This window comes from Aedes aegypti, chromosome 3, assembly GCF_002204515.2.
Source record: "Aedes aegypti strain LVP_AGWG chromosome 3, AaegL5.0 Primary Assembly, whole genome shotgun sequence".
Taxonomy (NCBI): Eukaryota; Metazoa; Arthropoda; class Insecta; order Diptera; family Culicidae; genus Aedes; species Aedes aegypti.
The window spans coordinates 406,542,628-406,565,449 of record NC_035109.1 but is presented as its reverse complement, the minus strand read 5'-3'; the positions used below and the strand labels follow the sequence as shown (position 1 = coordinate 406,565,449).

The 22,822-nt window shown below is 36.9% G+C and overlaps 2 protein-coding genes across 3 annotated transcripts in view; one reads left to right on the top strand and one right to left on the bottom strand.

Moving 5' to 3' along the window:
- Positions 1 to 22,822, top strand: part of LOC5568588 (phosphoserine phosphatase) — a 48,180-nt gene that overhangs the window by 24,947 nt on the left and 411 nt on the right. For both annotated transcript variants that reach the window (XM_001652369.2, XM_001652368.2), the window contains exons 2-3: positions 22,097 to 22,480; positions 22,541 to 22,821. In XM_001652369.2, coding sequence (XP_001652419.1) covers positions 22,097 to 22,480; positions 22,541 to 22,821 — 665 coding nt within the window. The remainder of the gene's footprint in view (positions 1 to 22,096; positions 22,481 to 22,540; position 22,822) is intronic.
- Positions 1,561 to 10,721, bottom strand: LOC5568603 (beclin 1-associated autophagy-related key regulator). The gene is made up of 3 exons (XM_001652367.2): positions 9,981 to 10,721; positions 2,237 to 3,291; positions 1,561 to 2,032 (listed from the first exon to the last, which is right to left on the bottom strand). The coding sequence occupies exons 1-3, from the start codon at positions 10,175 to 10,177 to the stop codon at positions 1,776 to 1,778; spliced, it is 1,509 nt and encodes a 502-aa protein (XP_001652417.2). The 5' UTR covers positions 10,178 to 10,721; the 3' UTR covers positions 1,561 to 1,775.

Sequence of the window (22,822 nt, the reverse complement as noted above, 5' to 3'; positions counted from 1 at the left end):
GTTGTGCACCTTCGATCTTTCCTGACAAACATGAAAAAAGGGCCACAGTTTTCTATGCACTAAATATTCATTTTCATTGGAAAAAGTAGAACGATGTGTTTTTCAATGCTTTATGTTCAATCAGATTAAATGGTGCTCACGTGACATTACTTGCGTTGTGTGCATGAATTGATTTTCATTCGATTTTTATCACTTTTGAAGAAATACGGAAATGTGTTTTAATCAGTTACGCGCTTTTTTCATGTTAGTCCAATGTTTGAGATCTGGGCTCACAGTGACAGTTCGTGACAGCGGAATCTCGGCTCACTATGACGTACAGAAATTTTGTATTGGTTTCTCCCTCCCAGGCACTGCCTTTTCTCAGTCGATGATGATGATTGTTTTCAAATCGTTCTAAATGATCAGTGAAATGCGATCAAAACAATCATCACTCGGAAAGAAAAAGCAATGCTAACTTGTTCAATTCATTCGTTTCCGGTACATGTGTCATGCATGATTTAACTATCATCAGGTTGCGATGCGGTGCTCGATCTTTGGGCATTTATTGTAATTTATTGCCTTTAGCAACATGTAATCTGTTGATGGTCAATGAATTCATAAATGTATTATGTTTGATTCCCGTTGACTAGGGTCTGAAAAAATAATACCAATGCATGTTTTATATACCATGTATATTGAGAAAACTGTAATTTCTGGGTACAGCGGAGTACAAATTTGGATCAAACAATGTTAAAACTCAATTTAATCTTGTTAGCATGTTCGGCAAACTTTAACAGAATAGAATTAGCATTCAAATAGTGGTAATAGCAAGTGGTTCTGATTTTCCACATGCTAGTTATGATTTTTCAAACCTTGAAATAAGCCCAAAAACACATTTTCAACTTGAAGCATACTGAAATTTTTATCAAATGAGCTGAAAATTTGACCAAACATTGTTCTTAGCATGAGAATTCCGAATACTGCTTGACCGGTAGATTTCCAGACATTTTTTTTTAATATGAACAGGTCTAATATCCATCCATCTCATTTTACTACACACACGAAAAGAGCGAGTGCGATTTATTTAGTGTTGAAACTGATTGCCTATCGGTTCAAATTCCAGCTGAGCACGTGGATTTTTTTTTAAATTTCACCCATAATTTGTCCATCTTTACCACGCGTAATGAGTTAATTAATTTTATACATGAGCAACATTTTCGTTCTTGAAATTGTTTGTGAACTTCACCCAAAATGCCAACAATATTGCACTTATGCAAAATGTTAGGTAAACTATTAGGAAAACGAACTAAAATAGTTCTAAAAAGAAATCGATAAACTTTTTAAGGACTACTGAAGAAACTTAAGATAGAACAGTGAAGAAAAATACGCTGAATTTGCAAACTTAGAAGTGTCCCTTGAGGTTCACTTGAATTTTTGTACGAAGAACTGTACGACTTATTTTCTGAAAATATTAATGCTCAAGTTAAAACTTATGTTTAGACTTGATCTATTCTTGAGCAACAAATCAAACAATTAGACAATTGTAATGTCGGATATTTCCATATGCATATTAAGACTGTATTGACTTTGAATGTTAGAAAATGCAAATAATGCAAATTTATTAGAATCTATGCGGTGTACAAAAATAAAAGTTATATTTTGGCGGCTAAAACTGTGACGAAATGAAAATCACTTTTTATTCGTCCTTGTAAGCTATACGCTATCATCTCCATCACGTTCCTGTCCAGTCGCCTATCACTTCAATGTTCCGAATTTCCGAAGGAACACTGCCTCGCTCATTTCCCACCGGTCCAACCCTTCCAGAAGGAGGTGACCGAAGCGACCGCACTCGTCATCAAACTGGTCGTCGCCGGCTGATTGTGGTGGTGATGGTGATGATGGTAAGGATGCTGCTGCTGTTGCTGCGTTTGGTAATGATGAGTATTGCCGTAGAGTAGTGGGTTTCCACCAGCCGTTCCGGTCAGTAAAAGCATGTTGGCTTCCGCCGGAGGTACCGCCACCGCTTCCCACTCCTGGTGGATGTTGGATTCATCTAAAAAGAGCGAAACATGTGTGATCGTGCGTAACGTAATTGTTGAACAGTGCACAGACGTCACGCCGTGCCTGATAGAACAATATTATCACAAAAATAAACGACATCGCATAAACCCCCATATATTTGAGTATTGGGAGATTTGACGATGCCTATTTTTGTAATAAACCTTTGCTGTATACACGCCATGAGAAGTAGTCTTACCGTCAGAATCCGAGTCTTCGCCAATTCCGAGATGCTGTATCAGCGCAGCATCGGTCGGTTCATTGAGACAGAAGTTTCTGTCCACCGGTCCGAACCGACCCAAATCCGCATGGGTCGAGTTCATCAGCCTTTGGATGTTCTCAAGCGTATGGGTGGGCCGCAATTCGTTCAGCTGGCAGCCTTGGGTGTAGCAGAGATACAGAATGTTGGCGTTGAGGCGCGCAACCTTCCGGTTGAACTGTGCCTCCGAGAGAGCCGTTGTGCAAAAATCACTGTAGGATACCTTATACGGTGCACGAATGTCCAGATAGAAGCATACAATGTGCACTAGTTGGGCGGTATAGGTCAGTGCCGCAGCGATTGTGTGCGCAGGATTTCTACTGGCCACGTTGCGAACGCCGTCTTCGCTTCTTCCCGTGGAACTGACGTCCGTCGCCGGGTTTACCGTGGCCCAGTCGTTGTACGCCGAATAGTTCCCATTTCCTGGTAGAGCCGGAGCCACGATAATGTGTTGGATCTCACCAAAGCTATCCTGCAGGACCCATTTTCCACGGACATATGCCGTCCGGGTAGCGTCCGAGATTTCACTGATCGTATGCTTGCTTTCTCCGTCACTGCTCGAGAAACCACTCCGGTTACTAATGGCCCGTGAAATGGGAAAGATGTATCGAATCAATTTCCCAATCTGATCCCGTCGAAATTGTTTTATTTCATCCTGTAGCTCATTGATACTAGCCCTACGCCGTTCGCTTTCCTCCAACTTCGATAGCACGTAGGAGCTAATCCGTTTGACCTGGTCGTCGCAACGCGGAAGCTTCATCCGCAGTAGTCGATTCGATTCGTAAAGTTCCTTCCTCAGAGCCTGTAGGCGCCCCACGTTCTCTCGCTTCAGGGCCATCAGCTTGCGAATGTTGTCAATGTTCTCGGTCCGCTGCTTTATCTCCGCTCGCAGCTGGCAGCTGAGCCTCCGGCGTTCCAACAGTTTTACGCATTTGCCCTCCAAAGTGGCATGGGCGGACTTCAGATTCATGTGGCGGAGTTGCTTCTCGGAGAATCTGCAAGGAAATCACTCATCATATAGCGATGTAAATTACTTTCACCTCGGTGCACACTGGTTCAGAACACAGAAAACGTGCGTTTTTTTTAGAATTCGATGTGCAAAACTGTTGTTAGAAAGGTTGGAGGGTATTCCATAAGCTTCATCATAAAAGGCTGGTAGCGATCGGTTTTCGACTAAGTATCTGAAAAATAGGAACTTTCGAGACCTCATGTTTGAGGAATGAGATCAAAAAGAGCAATTTTTTATGAGGATTTGTCTCTGAATCCGACCAAGCATTTCAATAAGGATATTTCCAGGATTTTTTTTCCTATTCTTTGTGTTATTGCAACAATTATTACTGTATGCTAGATTTTTTCTGAGGATAACTCCAGAAATTATTCCATAGATTCCATAAAAATGCCCACAAAGTTTTTTATACAATTTTATCAAGAAAGTCCTAAGTTCTTCAGGAATGTATCCATTGATTCTTCGATCGATTTCCTTAGGATTTCCTCCAAGATTTTCAAGAATTCAACCAGTGATTTCTCCAGAGATTCCTTCAGAGATTTCTTAAGTTTTCTTTCAAAGTTATCGTTCTGGATTCTCTTAAGATTTTAAACAGGCATTCCTCAAATGATACATGCAGAAATTACTTTCTTTTGCTAAACTTCTCAAAGATTTTCTGGGGGGATTCTTGAAGCAATTTTCAGAGGCATGTCTCTCAAGATTGCTTCAAGAATCCCTCCAGAAAATCCTTGAGAAATTTCCCATGAAAGTCCTCAAAGAATTTATCCAAGAACGCTTTTAGGGATGTCTCCAGGGAATTGACAAGGGATTTTTTCAGATATATTGGAGAAATTTCTTTAAAAAAAACTTTAGAAGGGATATATGTTGAACAACATAGAACGAAATCTCTGAAGAAATTTTGTGTATAGTTGTGTAGAAATCAAAAGGAAAAACAAAAAAATCCCAAACGAAAGCAGGGGATAGAGTTTATATAAGAATTTATCAAATAATTCAACCAGACATTTAACTTAATTCAAAAATCAATTCAGGTGTTTGCCCAGATATTATTCCGAAGATTTTTTCAGGAGTCCTGTAGGCGAATTCCGGCGCACATTTTCTTCAAAGAGAATAAATTTTCTTCCATAACTACCCAGCAAGAAAATTGTCTTTTCTTCGAAGAAAATACGCGCCGGAATTCGCCTACTGGAGTGATTCGTGTATGAAATTCCTCTAAAAATACTCCAACAATCTAGTGCAAGGCGCTCACCTTTACTCACGTTTCGAAAAAACTCTTGAGCGTCCCGCCCGAACAAGACAGTCCTCGGGGAGATGTGATGGCAATCTTTTTTTATGGAATTTTACTCTGGTGTATTTTGTGCCGCATTTGTCTCGCTCAATTTTCGTTGCCTCTCTGCTTAGTATTTTTTTTTCGTTCCCTCGCAAAGAGGCAAAGGCAGCACGCTGCTCTAGAATATGTCACCGAACTCTGATGATGTTGAGCAGTATTATCAAGCTTGGCTCCAGGATCCATTTCCCTAGGATTTTTTAAAGACATCTTCAAAAATTTAACCACTATTTTTTCCGAATTGCTTCAGGGCAGGCAATACAGAATTCGTTGTCATTTGATTTTAAAGCAACATCAAAACAAGCGAAGACAAAGATTCATCTGTATTGGTCCATGATCGACAATGTATCAAAAGTTTTAACAAAGTTTTCGCCAGCATGAATCACACCATTTCGACGGAGCTGTCAACGAATAAAAGTGAGCCAACACTGAGTCGACAAGCATGTTACAGTTCATGCTGGCGAACCGGTTTCGCTTTCCGTTGCCGTTCCGCTATCGAATCGGGTGTATCGTGTTCACCGAAAAAAGCCAATAAATTTTCATAATGATAGAAGTATTTCTGTATTTTCTTGAAACCATTATCATTGGAAGATCTTCAAAACCATAGCTGTCCAACGTACAATTTGCTAAGAGTTCGAAAGCTCGACTCATATATGCCAGTGATTGTTGGTAGCTAAACTTAAACTTCAAGGATTTAAGGTTTGAATAAATAAATTTTTAGTTTGGATACTTAGCCCTTCTACGAATTTGAATGAACAGGTCTTTATAATAATTTTCCTTGAAAAGATCGTTTTGAAATTTGGAATGAAAGAGCCTATTTTCCAATACTTGATTGAGACAAAAAAAAACAGAATTTCTATCAAGCATCAACAAAAATTGTTGGTCAAACTGATCACACAAAATCTCACAGAATTGTGTCACAAAACCCTGGGTGTCAATCAATATTTTAGGTAGAATTATCTGAAACGTTAGGAAGATTTCTCACACAATCTTGGACATGATTCCTACAGAATCATAAACATGAGTTTCATGGAAACCCTGAGCAGACTTTTTACGAATGTTGAGTTGAGCTTCTTACAAAATGTTGGGCAGGGAATTCACATAATATGAAGTGAAATTCTGTGCAGGAATCATAGAAAATCCTAGTCAGCAATTTTCCTGAACAGGATTAAAAAATAAATCTTGAACAAGATTCTGACAGAATTTTTAGCACCATTCTTATAGAATTCCGCGCATAATTCTCATTCAGTCCTATAGGCAAGAGTCTCGCAAAATCTTGGGCACAAAATGTTCAAGGTTTCCATAAATTCGAAGACATGATTCTACTACAGTCCTGGAAAGATTTTCAAAAGCAAGTGAGGTTCTGACAGAATTGTACGTAGATTTCTGACAAAATTTTAAACAAAAACTGGGCTAGATGAAACAATCCTGAATACAGTTCTTACTTAATTCTCGGTGAGATAGTCAGTAGCAAGTAGTAAGTTATTTCATATGATAATAAATCTTCGAGCTGTTTAGTAGAATACCTATAAGTAGATGAAAAAACCGAATTTAGTATACTATACCATTTAATTCCACTAGAGTTTGTATCCTTTGACAGATACGCGTATTTCAACCTCAACTGTAAGGCCGTCTTCAGTGTCGTGTACTAGACACGAATAGTTATTTAAGAGTGTCCTCCTAGAAATCCTCCAAAGATTCTTTCAGAAAATGTTCAAGGAAATCCTTTAGGAAGTAATCTAATGGATTTTAAAGAGTTTCCTACAAAATTGTCGTTTAGAATTCCTATAAGATAGGTGTCAATCAGAAACTTTTGTGCTTAGGAATATCTCCAAGAATTACTCCAGAGATTCGTCCAAAGAGTTCTACCAGAATTTCTTTAAGAAATTTTCCAAGGTTTTCAAATAAATTTAACAGGGATGTCTCCAGGAAAATGTCAAGAATTATTGTTAAAATAACGTTTTCTTAAAAAAAAATCCGGGAGGTATTTCAGAAGGACATCCTAAATAGCGTATTAGCTACCACAAAGTTCCCTGAAAGAACTTCTGGAATATTGAGGACATCCTGGAGGATTTTTCCAAGACAAATTACTGAAGTTATACAAGAAATAAGCAATCGAATCTCTGAATACTGGCCTACAGGAGTTTTTTGAAAATTATCGAACGAAATCCCTGCAGAAAGGTGTGTAGAAATGATCGAAGGAATCACAATGAATCATTCCAGTATGTAGTATGAGCTAATGTGGAACCTTAAATGAACTTTTAAAGAATCCATGGAAGTTTTACTTCAGTAATTACTGCAGTGGCGATTCCCTAACCTCAAATCTACCTGTTCCGCGAATAGAAATTCAAGAGTTTCAGCTACAAAATTGCATCTATTGAGAAGTGATTTGTAAGAAAAGACGATTCCAATAATTTACTGTTTGCAAAATTGCTTAAATTTACCTAATTAGCTATTTTTAGATTCGTAGAACAGGTAGAAAGTGAGGTTACGAGTCGCCTCTGAATTACTGGAGAAATAGTTTGGACGAATTTGTGGACTAATCCTTGAAAGAAATGCTGAAGAAACTTCTTAATAAGAAAACTTTAAGAGGAATCCGAGGTCGAATTTATTTGGACCAATTCCTGGAAGAGAATTTAATATATTTTCTCACAAGTTTCGTAACATTAAACGAAATATTGGGATTAAAGTGGATTAAATATAAATGAATTTTTGTAGGAATTTGTATGACAAATAATTGGCGTTAAGTATTTGTAGATCATTGTTTTCATAAAAGAACTCCTGTAGGATCAAATACCTTCTATAGTAACAACTGAGGAAATTGTCGGAAGAATAATTCAAACAATATCTGGAGGAAATCCGGTAATAGTCTCAGGGAAAATTTTCACAGTAATCCTAGTGGTTAGAGGTGGAAGCGTTGGAGTGCTCAAGTACATCCTGAAAGCGTTTTTCCAAGGTTTATTCCAGAATTTTCATTAGAAACTAATTTAGAATTGAGATTCCATCTGGAATTAAATATTCCGATAATTTCTCTAAATTCTCCGTTGAAAATGTTAAGCAAACCCCTAATAATTGCTCCAGGTTCCTCATATGAATTTTTCAAAATTTACTCAAATCCTCCAAAAGTTCAACCAGTAGTTCTTTCGCTAGGAATACGTACAAGAATTTCGTTACGCTTTTTTTCAAGAGTTCAAGCAGTAATTTCTCTAGAGACGCCTTCATTGGTCCACAAACCTGTTTTTCAGGATTTTTTTAAGACTTCAATTGGTATTTTTTTCCGAGCCTTCTTCAGATATTACTCAAGAGATTGCTCCTAAGATTCCTCCAAAAATTCTTTGAAAAATTTTCCAAGTAGGTTCTTAAATAATTCATGCAGGATTTTTTTTATTGGATTTGTTCAGGCAATTGTTAAGTATTTTTTTAAATAAATTAATGGAGAAAGTGCTGGAGAATTCTTGGAGACATTTCTATAAAAACCCCTATAGTATCTTAGATGAAAATGTTGTAGAAATTCCTGATGAACTTTTCCAAGGATCTCAGGGAAAAAACTCGAGGGTTTTTGAAAATGAAGTTAGCTTAGAGGACTTTTTGCAGGAACTCCTCGAAAAGCCTCGAATGAAATCCCTGCAGAAATTAGTGTAGAAATGATAAGAATAACTGATGTATTAGTTGCTGGTGTGAAACCTTAAATACAATTTTGAAGAATTCATGGAGATTTTACTTGAGAAGTTACTCGAGAGCTGTTCGGAAAACTGCGAGAGTAGTTCGTGGATGAAATGTTGGAGCCATTCCTAGAAAAAAATATGTAGAGGAATTTCATAAAGGATTGCCGATCGATGAAATCCTGGAACAGTTTTCAATATATTTCCCGGAATAATGCCTGGAGTAATTTACGAGCAAATCATAAGGATGAGTTCACCATTCATAAAAAAATGGCTGGAAAAACAACTTATAAAATCGTCGTGGGTACTTCTTGGGGAGTCCTTGTAGGATTTTCTAGAAAAGCCTCATAACAAATTTCTTTAAAAACTCTGGAGTAAACCCTGGATTTTCTTTGAAGAACTCCCATAAAAATCTTTGAACTGCTAGAGCAGGCCAGCCCAACATCTTTCAACCGCGGGTCAAATCTAAGAAACGATTTCGTGTGGCGGGCCATGTATTTGCATAAAATCTGACAAAAGTCAATGAATAAGGCAGATTTGTTTTTGAGAAATAGGAAAATAGAAAATCGTCCAATAATCTTTCCAATGATATTTTGTATCTATTCCATTTTTAGATCCTGTAAGAATAATGCACAGGATTTAATAAAAATCATACTCCGAATTCTGCCACAATCTCACCTTATATTCTCTTAAATCCTGCATAGGTTATTTTTAGAATCATGATCCAGAATGTGGGAAAATCTGGATCAAGCATATGCGAAAATCTTGGACAGAATCAAAAGAGAATTCTATTCAGGATTTTATGAGAATTGCACCTAGCATTCCTTCCGAATCAGAGAAACCTTGGTAAGTTTGAGAATGCTTTCAAAGATTTCAAAAGAAGCCTGCTCATAACTGTATGATAAATTTACCTAAGATTCTAATAGATTCTTTTTTAGGATTATATTGTTACCTTGCTCAGGATTTTTGAAAATTACGCATAGAATTTTATGAAAATTCTTGCTAGAAGTCTATAGAATCCTATTGTAGATAATGTGAGAATCCAGACACATGTTATCCGTGAATGTCGTGTCTACAATTTTTTGAGAATCCTTTGAAAAATTTTGTGAAAGGGAGTCTTATTTTTAAATCATGCTAAAAAATCAGCATAAATCGCTCTCAGAAGTTGGTAAGCTTTATTTGTAGAAATTTGTGAAAATAAGCAAGAAAATTTATCTCTGAAGGAAATTCTGGAGTAGTATCTGGGAAAACTAGAGATACTCTAAGAGCTGTTTCTCGAGAAATCTTAAGACAAATTTCAGGAAAATATATGTTCTAGCGTTTCTAAGTGTTTAAAAAAATACTTTTTACAAAAGTGAATAAAAATAGAGATCAAGTCTTTTAAAAGCGACCTGCTACCAGCTCTGCACAAATTAAAACAAAAATGCACTGCTAGGGGCATTTTCAGCAATGTTACAAATCGTATGAAGTTTTATAATTTTTGAAACTCGCTATACGATTTGTAACTGTGCTGAAGACGGCCTAATATTGTTATAAAAAATAAAGCCAAAGCTTTTGCAATGCTCTCCAACTCTTCAGAAGACTCCCACCCTTCCAAAATCACGTTTAGACAGGTTTAGACATCGAAAACCAATAAAAAAAAGCGCACGTTTCCCTATTTCCGAACCAGTGTGCGACGCTGCCGTTTCTTACCTCTCCAGTATGTGATGGGTTGAGTGAATGAAGTCCCCCTTCCGGATGCATGATTTGCAATGGAAGTGCCGTTTCGAGTAGTTGCACAGGGGACATCGCATAGCGCTAGCGCTCAGATTGGAATCGTCGTCATCGTTGGTGTAGGAAATGTGGAAATTCTCCGGAGCCCCGCCATCCGACATCAGGCTGATGGCCATTTACTGCCCGCGGGATGATGAAACTGCGCAAAATTATTGCGCTCGAGTTGATTTACTGTGGCTCCTTGCAATTAAACTTTGGAGAAGCAGAAACTACACTAAGTGTCTTCTCCTATCAAGCACAATGTTTTTCCCGTCTCGTCAAATTGTTTTTCACTTTATCGCGTCTCTTTGTGACGCGATTGAACCGTTTTCGAAAACTAAACGCGCATAATTGAACGAGAGAATCACTAATAATAAACCACTAGCTACTAAACTACGTTTTATTAGATTTTTTTTTCGTCGCGCACCAGAAGCGAAAGAGCAAAAGGCTTGTTATTTATTTACACACTGACAGACTGACGGACTGATCGACTGCAAAGAGTGAACGCTAGAGTGAAACTGACGACTGGACTGCGAGTGCGACAAAGACGGACCGAGTGCAAACAGCTGTCAGGCAGGCAGGCACCAACACAGGCGCAACGATCAGCTGATGACTCAGCTGCTTGACGGACGGCGAAAAGATAACGGTTTGCGTGAACGCGATCCATCGGTGCGAGGCTGATCGATTTGAAAGGCAGGACGGTATGCAATGTTGAATATTGATAACGTGGTCGGTGCTAACAGTCCATCAGCGACTTGATGTTGGTGGATGTTGTACACCGTGTGTTCAGCGAAATTGTATTGCACGAAAATAATTAAAAAAAAGGGTGGCGAGTAGAAAGATTGTGGCGACTTCTTTCAAACTCATTGCTAGTAACTTTGACTGAGATGCACTAATCACCATTCTAGAATCAATAGCTTTAATTTAACGTTTTTCAAAAAAAAAACCGCTGTGGCTTTTTTGCTATAAACCAGAGGATCTTAAAATAAGGAGCGAGCCGCAAAGCAAGTAAGGTTCCCAACGGCATATGAAGTGCTCTTTTATTCAATAACATTTTTTTTCTAGTGCCAGTCTTTCGGTTCTTAACCCTTCCTTTCCCACGACTTTGATCGACTGTTTCTAACCGAAATAAGCAGTTTAAAAAAAAAGTGCTTTAGCAAACAAAATCGCACTCATCAGGCCAATGGACTATCGAAATACATAGGAACCCCTAATGAAAATTCACCTCAAGCAATCGTTGAAGCTAAACTTCATACATTTGCCTTATAGAACCAATATTTGAAAACAAAAACAGTTTTCGTTACCACCTGGCATCAAACCAAGAACCAAACGGCAAACGGTAGATCCGTACGTACACCACGCGCCTATCAACGCCTTTATGTAAAATGATGCTATAACGATTCATAAAGCGTTCGAATTGTAATAATCGTTCTATCTTTAAGCCGAAATAGGATAAGGTATCGACCGTGATTGTTTTTATTTTATTTGTTTTATGGCTGTAGCGGTCATGCGACTCAAAGCTAAAGGGAGTCTATAGAAGCAAATGACGGAAATGAATAGGTGGATAGGCATCGCAAGGGAGCGACAAGATTGAAATTTAATTACGTGAGAACTGCAAAAGAAAATTTGAGGGTTTATTCCGAGGTTTATTCATGGTTCCTAGATAAATTAAACTAATGATGAAACTGAGAAATTTACCTGTAAAATTCGACGATCCTGCTAGGTTAACATGATTCTTCCTGCGGAATTCCTTTTTGAAAATTATCTCTATAAAGAAAGAGAAGCCATGAATAATAATCATCTTAAACATTACTTAACAAAGGAAATACTTACCAAACAATAGGCATTTCGATCGAAAAACAAGAAATTTCAATAAAAACAGGGGACATAGTTTAGTACTGAATTTTAAGTGGGAGTTGTTTTGATATTAATGAATAATGATATATTTTTCATCCAAATATGGGTAATTGCAATTACCCATAAATAGGTAAACTTATCTTTGTTGTAATATGAGTGAATTCTACCAATTTTTCTCAGTATAATTCACCCATAAAATAGGTTTTGCATCAACAACCCAAATGTGCGTAAAACAACTACCTATTTATGGGTAAACTGATCTTAGCGTGTGGTGAAAGTTGAGCAAGCCATTTTCAAAGTCGGTAAGCATCGAAACGTCCTGCACGGAGAAATATTTTTACCTAATTTTTGAGTTTACTTTACCCAAAATTAAGTATATCGATTATAGTTTCAACCCAAAATCTCTCGGTTTTCTCTTTCTCCCACACGAATGTTGTCAAAAATAGAGAGAGCTGCATCTACCCAATAGGGGTACTTTGGCCCAATAAGCCAAATTTGGGTAAATGCAACTTTTCTTATGTTTGGGTCGAAAGAACTCAATTTTGCGTTAAATCAACCCAAAATTGAGTATATTTTTCGAATGGAATTAAAGCCAAACTACCTAGTGGGGACCTTGGAAATTTAGCCAAAATTGAGTTATTGGGCTCAACTACGGAATTGCGTTGAAACAACCCAAAATTGAGTTGAATTCCGTCTCCGTGTGTATTCTACCTAGCTTCTTTACTGGAGAAGGGTTGGCTCAAAGCTTTGAGCTTTGCTACCAACACAGGCAAAATACAGGAGGCTTCAATGTGCTCTTATTAGCGATGGGCGATTTTAAATTGATGTTACGAACATCGATTTTTTCGTTCCGATTAATCGATTTTTTTAATCGATGTTAGGATGACTCAAGATCGAGTGAATCGATTTTCTTCATTCGATTTTTTGTTACGATTCAAAAGGACGAAGTTGATTAGAATTGTTTATTGATGAGCTATAAACTTTGTTTGGAATCAGCCTTGAGATGTTGAATGTATATTTTTTAATTTCAAACGTTTTGTAATTGAAGGAATTTAATTATCAAATGCAATTGCATTTGATCTTATTTTGAGATTTTGTTTTTGTAATTTTCCATGTGAACTTGAAAATCGAATCGATTCAAAAACATCGATTCAAATGATTCGGCGAATCGATTCGACGTATCGAATTTGAATCGATTCAGTAACATATGATGTTCTGGTCAAATTCGCCCAACGCTAGCTCTTATACTGACCGCAATCAACCGAACGGTTCCATCGATCGATGACTGATGATCTCCTATGTATGTAAAATAAGAAATGCAGTTCTAACTGGATCATGTGGTGACTGGCGGGAAGAGCACACATGATAGAGACAAACCATCTCTGACTGCGTGTTAATTCCCAATATTCCCAACACGTTCAGATATTAGAGACCGGGAGTCTTAGTATTCAATCTCGGGGAACCAACTCAAATCAAATATTGATTTTCATACAGTGTCTTATAAAATCGTATTTCTTAGACAAAAGTCGACAACTATTGGAAGCCTTTCTGGCCATTTTGAATACAGCTAACCATTTTTAGTCTAGTTTCATAAACCCGTTTTTAATTGAAACTTCAGCAAATTTAAACTTTTAGAGGCAAGGTTGGGACACGCTGGACGTGAAGGGGCCAATTCAGGGTTGTATTCAGTAGCTCCGGCAATTTGATTCTTATTTTTAACACACTATGGATTGGCACATCAATGAAGACTTGAAGCAAATTCTTATCTCATTGATTGACTCTTGGGATAGGATAATAAGAAATTCAGCACGAGGATGGTTGATCCCCGACTCAAAAAACATAAAATCAAACTGTTTTGTCGGAAGCTAAATTTGAGTATTTTGGATGAATTCGATCATTATATACTGCTTCGCGTTGGAAAATAGGATAAGGGGCCGTCCATAAATGACGTAGCATTTTTTCACTGATTTTTTACACCCCCCTCCCCCCTCGTAGCATTTCGTCACAAATGCTGATACCCCCCCTAAGAAAATACGTAGCATATCAAGCAACCCCCCCCCCCCCCCCCATTTTTTTTTATTTGTTTTCCTTAGCAATTGGGTTTAAACAAAAAAATTAAATTCAGAAGTTCAATTCAAAGTTTGATATTAATTACTGACTTAAATGTAAGAATAATCTAACGAATAAAAGTTTGAAATGCAGTAGCGCTCAAAAGTAATTTGGAAAACAGTTTTAAATAAACTTTTTCCTCTGTAAGTTGTTGGCTAAATTGTATTACTTTATCTGTTCTTACCATGAAAAACAAGTTTACAGCTGAAAATATAGAAAAAAAGAGGAAAAATCTTGGATTGGATTGATGAAGCTGAGAGTAACGAGTTAGGGTTAGGTTTCATAATATCTCGAAAACGTATTCAAATAGTCTCAAGTCAGAAAAGTGAGCAAACTTACTTTATCGATCCTACGTGTTTCGCAGACGAAATTCCACAAGTTCCGCTCTCACCCAACTAGATTTTTCACTTTTAGAACGTTTAATTCCGAAATTACAAAACGACGAAAGTAAGATTTTCAACTTTCGCAACCCAACCACTACTTTCGCCGCTCCGTTGTATGGAGAGACAAAGTGACTTAACCACGAATCAAAACAGAACACTACTTGAGCCGATTTTACACTGATAGAAAAACGACGAAAGTAACTGAATGAAACGGCTTATCATTTTGTTATAATTATTTTTGTGGGAAATAATAGAAACTACCTAGTTTTTGAACGCGAGCTGAATTTATGCAAAATTTAAGCGATGTACACGGCGAAAAAATGTTTAAAAGGTGATTCATTTTAAAACAGTTTTAAAAGACATGTTGTGATTCTTCTGAATTAATTTTCTCAAAACCGTATGGAAGTTACTTACGTCGATTTGAAAAAGTAATCGAGATATGTTGAAAATAAATTTCGTTATATTAGAGGACTGTTTTTTAATAATTCATTGTTAAGGAATGTATTTCGAGGAAAATGATCAGCAACATATCTTAAATTGAAATGAATATTCGTCATTATTATCCAAATTCAAATCCATTTAGCAATCAGTATCAGTATCAGATGTAGAAAAGATTACACTTGTAATATTTGGAATGTTCAGAAAATCCTAGCGATTATTATACAAATTATTCATCTTTATTAAGATTTCAGCTTAACTTCATTATTGTTCCCCATACTGAAATAATCTTACACAACCTGTAACGAAACAATTAAATACAAAAAAAAATCTATCAAATTATCGAGTTAATAAGAAAATTTAATGGTAGAACAATTTCTATAACACTCGAATCTGTTGTCCAGGCTTTTCCATCAAGTTGTATTCTGGCTATTCCATTAAGAGCATTGATATATCAAACCAAATCGATGAAATGATTGGGTGGGGATCTTCTGCAACAATGAGAGCATTATTCACGGAATAAATATCTTGTTTTAATGTGATATGTGCCAAAACGAACATGTGTTTTTTTTTTAAAGAAATAAGCTCTAACAGAAAATATAAATAAAACTAAAACAATGTTTTCTAAGTCGTTAAAGCGTTGATTTTTAGTTAAATTATTTAACTTTTAATTTGTTTATTTATAAATTATTTTTTTGAAACATGACGTGATTCAAAATGCTACGTCCACTAGCTAGGACCCCTCCCTCCCCCTCGTCACACATCGTCACAAATTCATGAAGCCCCCCCTCCCCCCTAAAAAGCTACGTCATTTATGGACGACCCCTAACCAACGTGCGAAGTTCGATTTTTGACCAACTTCGCCGCATCGCAGCTCGATTCTCAATAGTGCGCATAATGTACACGGCGGAGGTTATAGATGCGCCCTATGGTCTTATCCACTGGTGTACTAAACCATCTCGGTCGAAGAATTTTGACACTAGAGCGGGTCCAGATCACGTGGGGATCATACGGGAGCGTGCCCCGCTCAAGTGTCACAATTCTCAGACCGAGTGAATTTAGTACACCGGTGGATTAGACCATAGCGAAGTGACTCGCGACGCGGCGAAGTTGGTCTAAAATCGAACTTCGCACGTTGGTTCACTCATTTTTAGTCGCGAAGCAGTATACTGAAACTCAGGTTCAGTAACAAAGTTTCATAAAATATTTTTTTAAATTTTGATTCTAATGAGAATCCTGCAAGAAAGGATGAGAATCCTATAAACGTTCTGATGAATCCTCTCAGGGATATCTCAGAATCCTCACACAATTTTCATAAGTAGCCCTCTTGCCCACACATAAGATTCACATAAAATTCTCATCAGCTTCATCGCAAAATTTACATAAGTTTCTTTGCAGGATTCACACCAGCTTCCTCGCGAATTCTCATCATAATTCTTTCAGGATTCTCTTCCGAATTCTCATCAGTATCCTCACCAGAATCCTCTTAGAATTCTCATCAGAATCTTCTTAAAATTCTCATCAGAATCCTCTCAGAAATCTCATCAGAAGAGCTTCTTACAATTCACATAAGAATCTTTGGATTCGCATCAGAATCCTCTTAAAATTGGCGTCAGAATCCTCTTAGGATTCTACTTAATATATCCCCAGAATTCACATCAGGCTCGTCTCATATTTTTCATTAGAACTCATTGAAAATTCTCTTAGAATTAACAGGGTATCTAGTCGTTTAGCAAAATGAAGTTCCCTGATATTTCCAGGTTTTATAAAAATAATTCCAGGTTCAAAAAATACTGTAATTTTATATGTCTAAAACAAATTAATGAACGGAACTTTCAAGTGCATCAGTATGTGTCTTCTTGAAAGTATTTTTTGTACAGATTATGTACCATCCATTTCCATCGGTCGTTTGGATAACTTAGACAGCTTCATGGGCGCTAAATTAAACTTTATTTGGATATGTGGCAATATATCTACAATCCAAAATAACACAAATAATTCGTAAAACTTTTGGATCCCGGATCCATTTTTTTATGATAGAAACACGGATTATCAAGCCCCTGGGTGATCGCGTTCGACCGTATAACATTTGACTGTGGTAATATGATTAAATTATAAATGTTTGCATTTCATTCGAAAAAGTTCTACATTAGTCATGATTGTTACGAAATTTCGAATTGATTGTTGTTCAAGTTCCAGTTTACTTTTCGAATTTTTTTTTCTGATGTTAAATATTTTCCAATAATTTAAAAAATGAATGAGTTTCTTGAAAATATGAAATTTAGAATCCTCTTTCCAGTAAAAAAGAGATTAAAAAGTAATTAAAAAGAGACAAAACAGTAATCAAAAACCGAAACCTAACAGGAATCAGGACAAAATAGTTTAATCAGACCAGACATTTCTCTGAAAATATGTTTAAAACTTTTTTTTTTCAAATATTTTTTTGCGACATTACGACGACATACCAGCACATCTGGTATATGCCAGTAAAGGACAAACATTCATTGATGTATTACGACGACATTACGAAAGGGATAGATTCATATCTATATTTAAGATATTCACTCTCCAAAAATTTTCCTAAGGAATACCTCCAAAAATTTTGTTTTTTATATCTCAAAATAGAACCAAGATTTTTCCAAACATTATCACAAAAAATACCACAAGGCTTTCATCAGAAATTCCTTCAGATATTTTTTTGTGAAAAAACCCTTAGTCCTCGAGGATCCGGTGATTCTCCAATTAGTTTTTTCTAGAACATCCTCCAAGACTCCCGTTCAAAACAGGTTGTAATATTCAACTAGAAACTTCTCCAGATGCCTCCAAGGATTTCTCAGGATTTTCTACAAAATTGTTCTTTAGAATTTTTATAAGATTTTGACTACAAATTTCTCTGAGGATACCTTCAGGATTGCGCCTAGGATTTCTTCTCGGAAAAATTCTTCTATTAATTCTAAGATATTTCTCAAGGAAGTTTTCAAAACCTTTTTCTCAAGCATTCTTCCAGGAGTTTTCACCAAGGAAATTTGAATGTAATTTCCAAGAAAGCTGAGAATTTAAAAAAAATCCTTGACGTAAATCTATGGGTATCTTTTGTTACAGTTACTTATGGAATTTCTTAGGCCACCCTTGATTAAAGAGGATTTTCAGGAAGACTTACTCTTGAAGAACTTTTAGAAGATTTCCAAGATTATTGCTACGATAATAAAAAAAAATCATAATATCTCGCAGGATATTGCGCAGGATCTCCAGGAACACTGGACGAAATTACTAGAAAATTGTGTAGGAATAATCATTCCTACAGTCGAAGCATTTCATAGAAAAAATTGCTGTGGTGTTAAATTGTGTGGAACCTTCCTTTAAAGAACTTTTCAATATTCCATGGGGATTTTTTGAGAAATTCATTGAAAAATGTTTGGATGAACTCCAGTGATCCTTGGATGAAATGCTGGAGAAATTCCTAGAAAAAAAAACTCTAAAGAAACTTAATAATGAAACACAGGTCGAATTGAGGAAATTATTTGAAATGTTCTCAATATATTGACTCGAATAACCCCTCGAGGAGCTTTTGGATCTATTCTTTAGAATAACCGTAGACGAAATGGCGTTGAAATTCTTGTCAAGTTTTCTTGGGAGAAATTCTGTGGGAAACTTTGGATATCTCTTTGATTAACGACTGTAGAATTCGGTTGGATAGTTAGTGAAAAAATATCTGGAGGAAGTCCTAAGATAGTCTTTGTTCAAAGTACTGCCTGACAAAAATTTCTAGAGGTATTAACGTTGAAATGTTCAAGGATTTCCTGAAGCAAATTATGGAGAAACTCCTGTAAGTATCCTATGAAAAAATGCTGAAGCAATTTCTTAAAGAATTCATAGTAAAATCTTTGAAGAAACCACAAGGATATTTCCTGAGGCTGTTCTCGAGAAATACGAGAAGAAATTTTGCATCTCAGTTATCTGCAAGCAATATAAGGAAAGAAAAGAGACTTTAGATACTATTTTGGTTAAAATAGAGACTTCAGACACCTTTTATCAAAAATAGAGACTTTTTAGAGAATTGCAAAAAAATTGTATATAAAAAGAAACCTGCTACCAGCCCTAGATATGTTAATCCTTTACCGAATAAATTTAGATACATTAAAAACATCAATCATGTTTTGATAAGCTGATGAAATTTCATACTCGAAAGAATTCTCACTGAACAGCTCATATAGTTTTTGGAGAGCGGCGCAGCCGAATTTTTTTCGAATGAAGATGGGTTTTCTGGCAATTAATGATAGCTCTGGGTTATAACGCAAAAATCCTTTGTCGTGAACATATTCTATCATGAATAACTGCTTCAAAATAATTTACCTGATTGTGATCGAAATTCCCTGAGAATTCCAGGTTTTTTCCAGGTTGAATAAAATTCCCTGATAATTCCAGGTTTTCCAGGTTTTTTCCAGGTAGTAGACACCCTGAATTAGAATTCTTCAAAATTTCGGGGATTCTCATCAGAATCTTTACAAGATTCTAATCAGAATGAGAGGATTCGCATCCTCTCGGAATGCTTGTCGGAATCTTTGTAAGATTCTAATCGAAATCCTTCCAGTATTCTGATTAGAATCCTTCCTGAATTATCACCAGAATCATTTCTAAGATTCACATTCAATCTCTTTCTAAGATTCACATTCAATCTTTTCATGAGTCTTATCTAAACTTTCTAGTATTCTCATCATAAACATTGCAAAGATTCCATCAGAAATCAGAAGTCTCGAAGAGGATTCTAATATATCGGAGATTCTCATCAGAATCCTACCAGGATTTTCATCAAAAACATTCCAGTATTGTCACCAGTTGTTTTCCATCAGAAACCTTTCAGGATTCTTATCATAAACCATCAACAGATTTTATCAGAAACCTGTTCAGGGAACTTATCAAGAAACTCCAGGATTTATGAGAAGCTTCCATCAAGATTTTCGTTATATCCTTTCTAGATTATTATTGACATCGTTTGAGGATTCCACAAGCATCCTCCCAGTATAATAGGAATATCAAAAATAATGCATTGAGCTTTGTTACTAAACCTGAGTTCCGGTATAATGTTCGACCGTGTCTTATTTAGCTTCCAATAGATTTACCTTCATGAATCAGTTGTATTTTATATAATCTCATGATGAGAATGTCCTTCAAAGTTTTGTATTACAAGATAAATGTTTCCTAAAAATATCTATTTGTATTCCGGAACCCAATGCCGCAGCTACTGTATAAAACTCAAAATGACTCCATTACGTTCAGAACTTTACAAGCTTCAATTTGCTGAAACAGTGTTATTTGATGGTTTAAGGCCTTTTTAATGATAAAAATCGGCATTTTTTGTTTATCAAAAACGGGGTTCTGAAACTGGATTTGAAATGGTTATCTACATGCAAAATTACAAGAAAGCTTGTCGAAGGAAATTTTTGGTCGAGTAAATATGATTTTATATGACACAATATGGAAATCAACAGGGTACTGTAGTAACACAGAACAGTTAAAATTTTGAGAAATGATCAATTGAATCAAAAAATGAGCAAACGTGTGCACACCTTTTAAGGGTTAATTATTGTGATTGACGATTAAGCAAATACACTGATTTATGATGAATGATTAAACTTCATTTTTAGAAGATGATTATGATTATAATTAAACTAGGCATGATTAGTAATGATGATAAATGATTTTAATTAACACTCGTGATTGTCCAAAACCAATTTTCATCTAAATTATCAATTTTAAAATTTTATAATTAGGCAACTTTGAACGAAATACCGCCAAATTCCCAAGAGCAATCAAAAAATTCTAGTTTTTGAAATAGCAATTATTCATTTAGAAATTACGCTAGCGTTTCAGTAGCCTCTTAATGTAACATGCAAACCAATTCTAAAGAAAGATGGTTCAAAATATCTTGGTCAGATATCGATATGTTTCAGTTCTCCGTTACCTTTCCGCTTGCGATTTATTAAACTTAATGATTCTTCAAATCAAATCTAACTAAAGTCAGATCGATAAAGATAAATTGGCATACAATTATTATAAACAGAATAAAAAAATGAGTTTGAGTGTTGTACCTTTCCCTTCCACCCTAATTGATTCTCTTTTGACAGATACCTACGCGTATTTCTACTACCTCTTGCAGTCTTCTTCGACCACTTCCTAAGAGGCACCTTATACCTATTTCTGATCACTACTGCTTGACGTACATTTGCTACTTTTTCGATTTTCCATACAAAATGGTCAACTTTAGAGGGATTAGATCTGAGTTATTTATGAACCGATTCGAATGAGATTTTCACAATTCTCCAGACATAACTCAAATTTCAACATATATTTCTGAGTGATTTCATTGTCATCACGAGTTCAAAAGCAATGAAGATTTTACTAAAGTGAGTTTTTAACAAATAATAATAATTGACATAACATAGACGGGGTTGGTGGTCTGATGGCTACCGCTTCTACTTCATAAGCAGAAGGTCATGGGTTCAATCCCAGGCCCGTCCCTTATCTTATCTCTTACTTGCTTCTATCTTCCATTCTAAATCTATCACACTCAAAACTATTCGTTCATAGCAAACGCTAGAACCAGAGACGGACAAGAAACCGTTTCCCTAACGCTTCTATTCTTCCACGCGCATGCCTTTCCTTACGCCTGATACATAGGCAGTCTGCTAACCACAAAAGCAAACCTCTCTGCCATGCCTTTCCCCCAATCCACGCACTCCCGCATGTACTGGCGTAGATGCAGTGGTATATACGGTCTACGTGGGAGCCAGTATAATGCATCATCAATTCCTCCCCCTTCCCCACATTGGTCTGCATTCTGACGTGGCAGGCACCATTGTCGCTAAAAATAGAAGATCACCAGCACTTATACACTGAGGATGCCTGTTAGTCCCAAGCAGTCATTCGGTTGGTTCCTTGTGTAAGTGCAGCTGATCTGGCGATACTGGAGTAGCATCCACGGGCGGCCAATCAAGCTCAAGCTCAAGCTCAAGCAATAATAATAATTGACATAACTCATACAATTAAAGGAATATTTTCATTGTATCTTCAGCAAAGTTTTAAATTTATACGAGATGAATAAGTTTGCTGAAGCAGGTTTTCGTTTAGGGGCTTCATATTTTCAGATAAATCGTCAAATATTTTACTTTAGTCAAATTGTCTCATGGTTAGATACAATCGAAATCTCTAATCGAAATCAGTTGCCAACCAAAGTTACATTTTCAATCTCCTTCTTCTCCCTCCTAACAGTGCACTCCTCGGTAGTCTGGTGGCCATTTCCGCCGCCGAAAGTTCACACCACTCGGTGGCCAGCGTGGTATCGGCAGCCGGTGCCATCGGTGCAGCGGCCAACAGTCACGTGGAAGTGACACCCCGGCGGAACAGCCTTCCAGCGCCACCGATCTTCAAAGCCATCAGCAACGGTAAGCACACAAACGGCACTCAGCAGACCACCAACAGAATGACCAACGATCGAAGCACCGCGGCTGAACTGACCAAACGGCCTCAGGAGGCCCGGGAAATGCTCAAGAGGGCACAGATCGTGTGCTTCGACGTAGACTCCACTATTATCACCGAGGAGGGCATCGACGAATTGGCGCAATTCTGCGGCAAGGGCGCCGAAGTAGCTGCACTGTAAGTACATTAAAAGTTTGCCCAAAGATCACATTTGAATCTCTGGAATTCCTCCTACAGAACCAAAGAAGCTATGGGCGGCAGTATGACATTCCAGGAGGCGTTGAAACGGCGCCTGGATATTATCAAACCATCGCAGCGACAGATCCGCGAGTTCCTCAAGACTCACCCGAGCACGGTTTCCGCTGGCGTTCGTGAGCTGATCGACCAGCTGCGACAGAACAGTGCCGAGATCTATCTGGTGAGCGGAGGTTTCGACTGTCTGATCGAACCGGTGGCGGACGCCCTGGAGGTGCCACTGTGCAATCTCTTTGCCAATAAGCTGTATTTCCACTTCAACGG

Coding starts and splice junctions, on each gene's coding strand:
- LOC5568603 (XM_001652367.2), bottom strand. CDS start 10,177: ATGGCCATCAGCCTGATGTCGGATGGCGGGGCTCCGGAGAATTTCCAC. Junction 3,292..9,980: donor ACCCATCACATACTGGAGAG/GTAAGAAACGGC, acceptor ATTTCCTTGCAG/ATTCTCCGAGAAGCAACTCC. Junction 2,033..2,236: donor CGAAGACTCGGATTCTGACG/GTAAGACTACTT, acceptor CGCTCTTTTTAG/ATGAATCCAACATCCACCAG.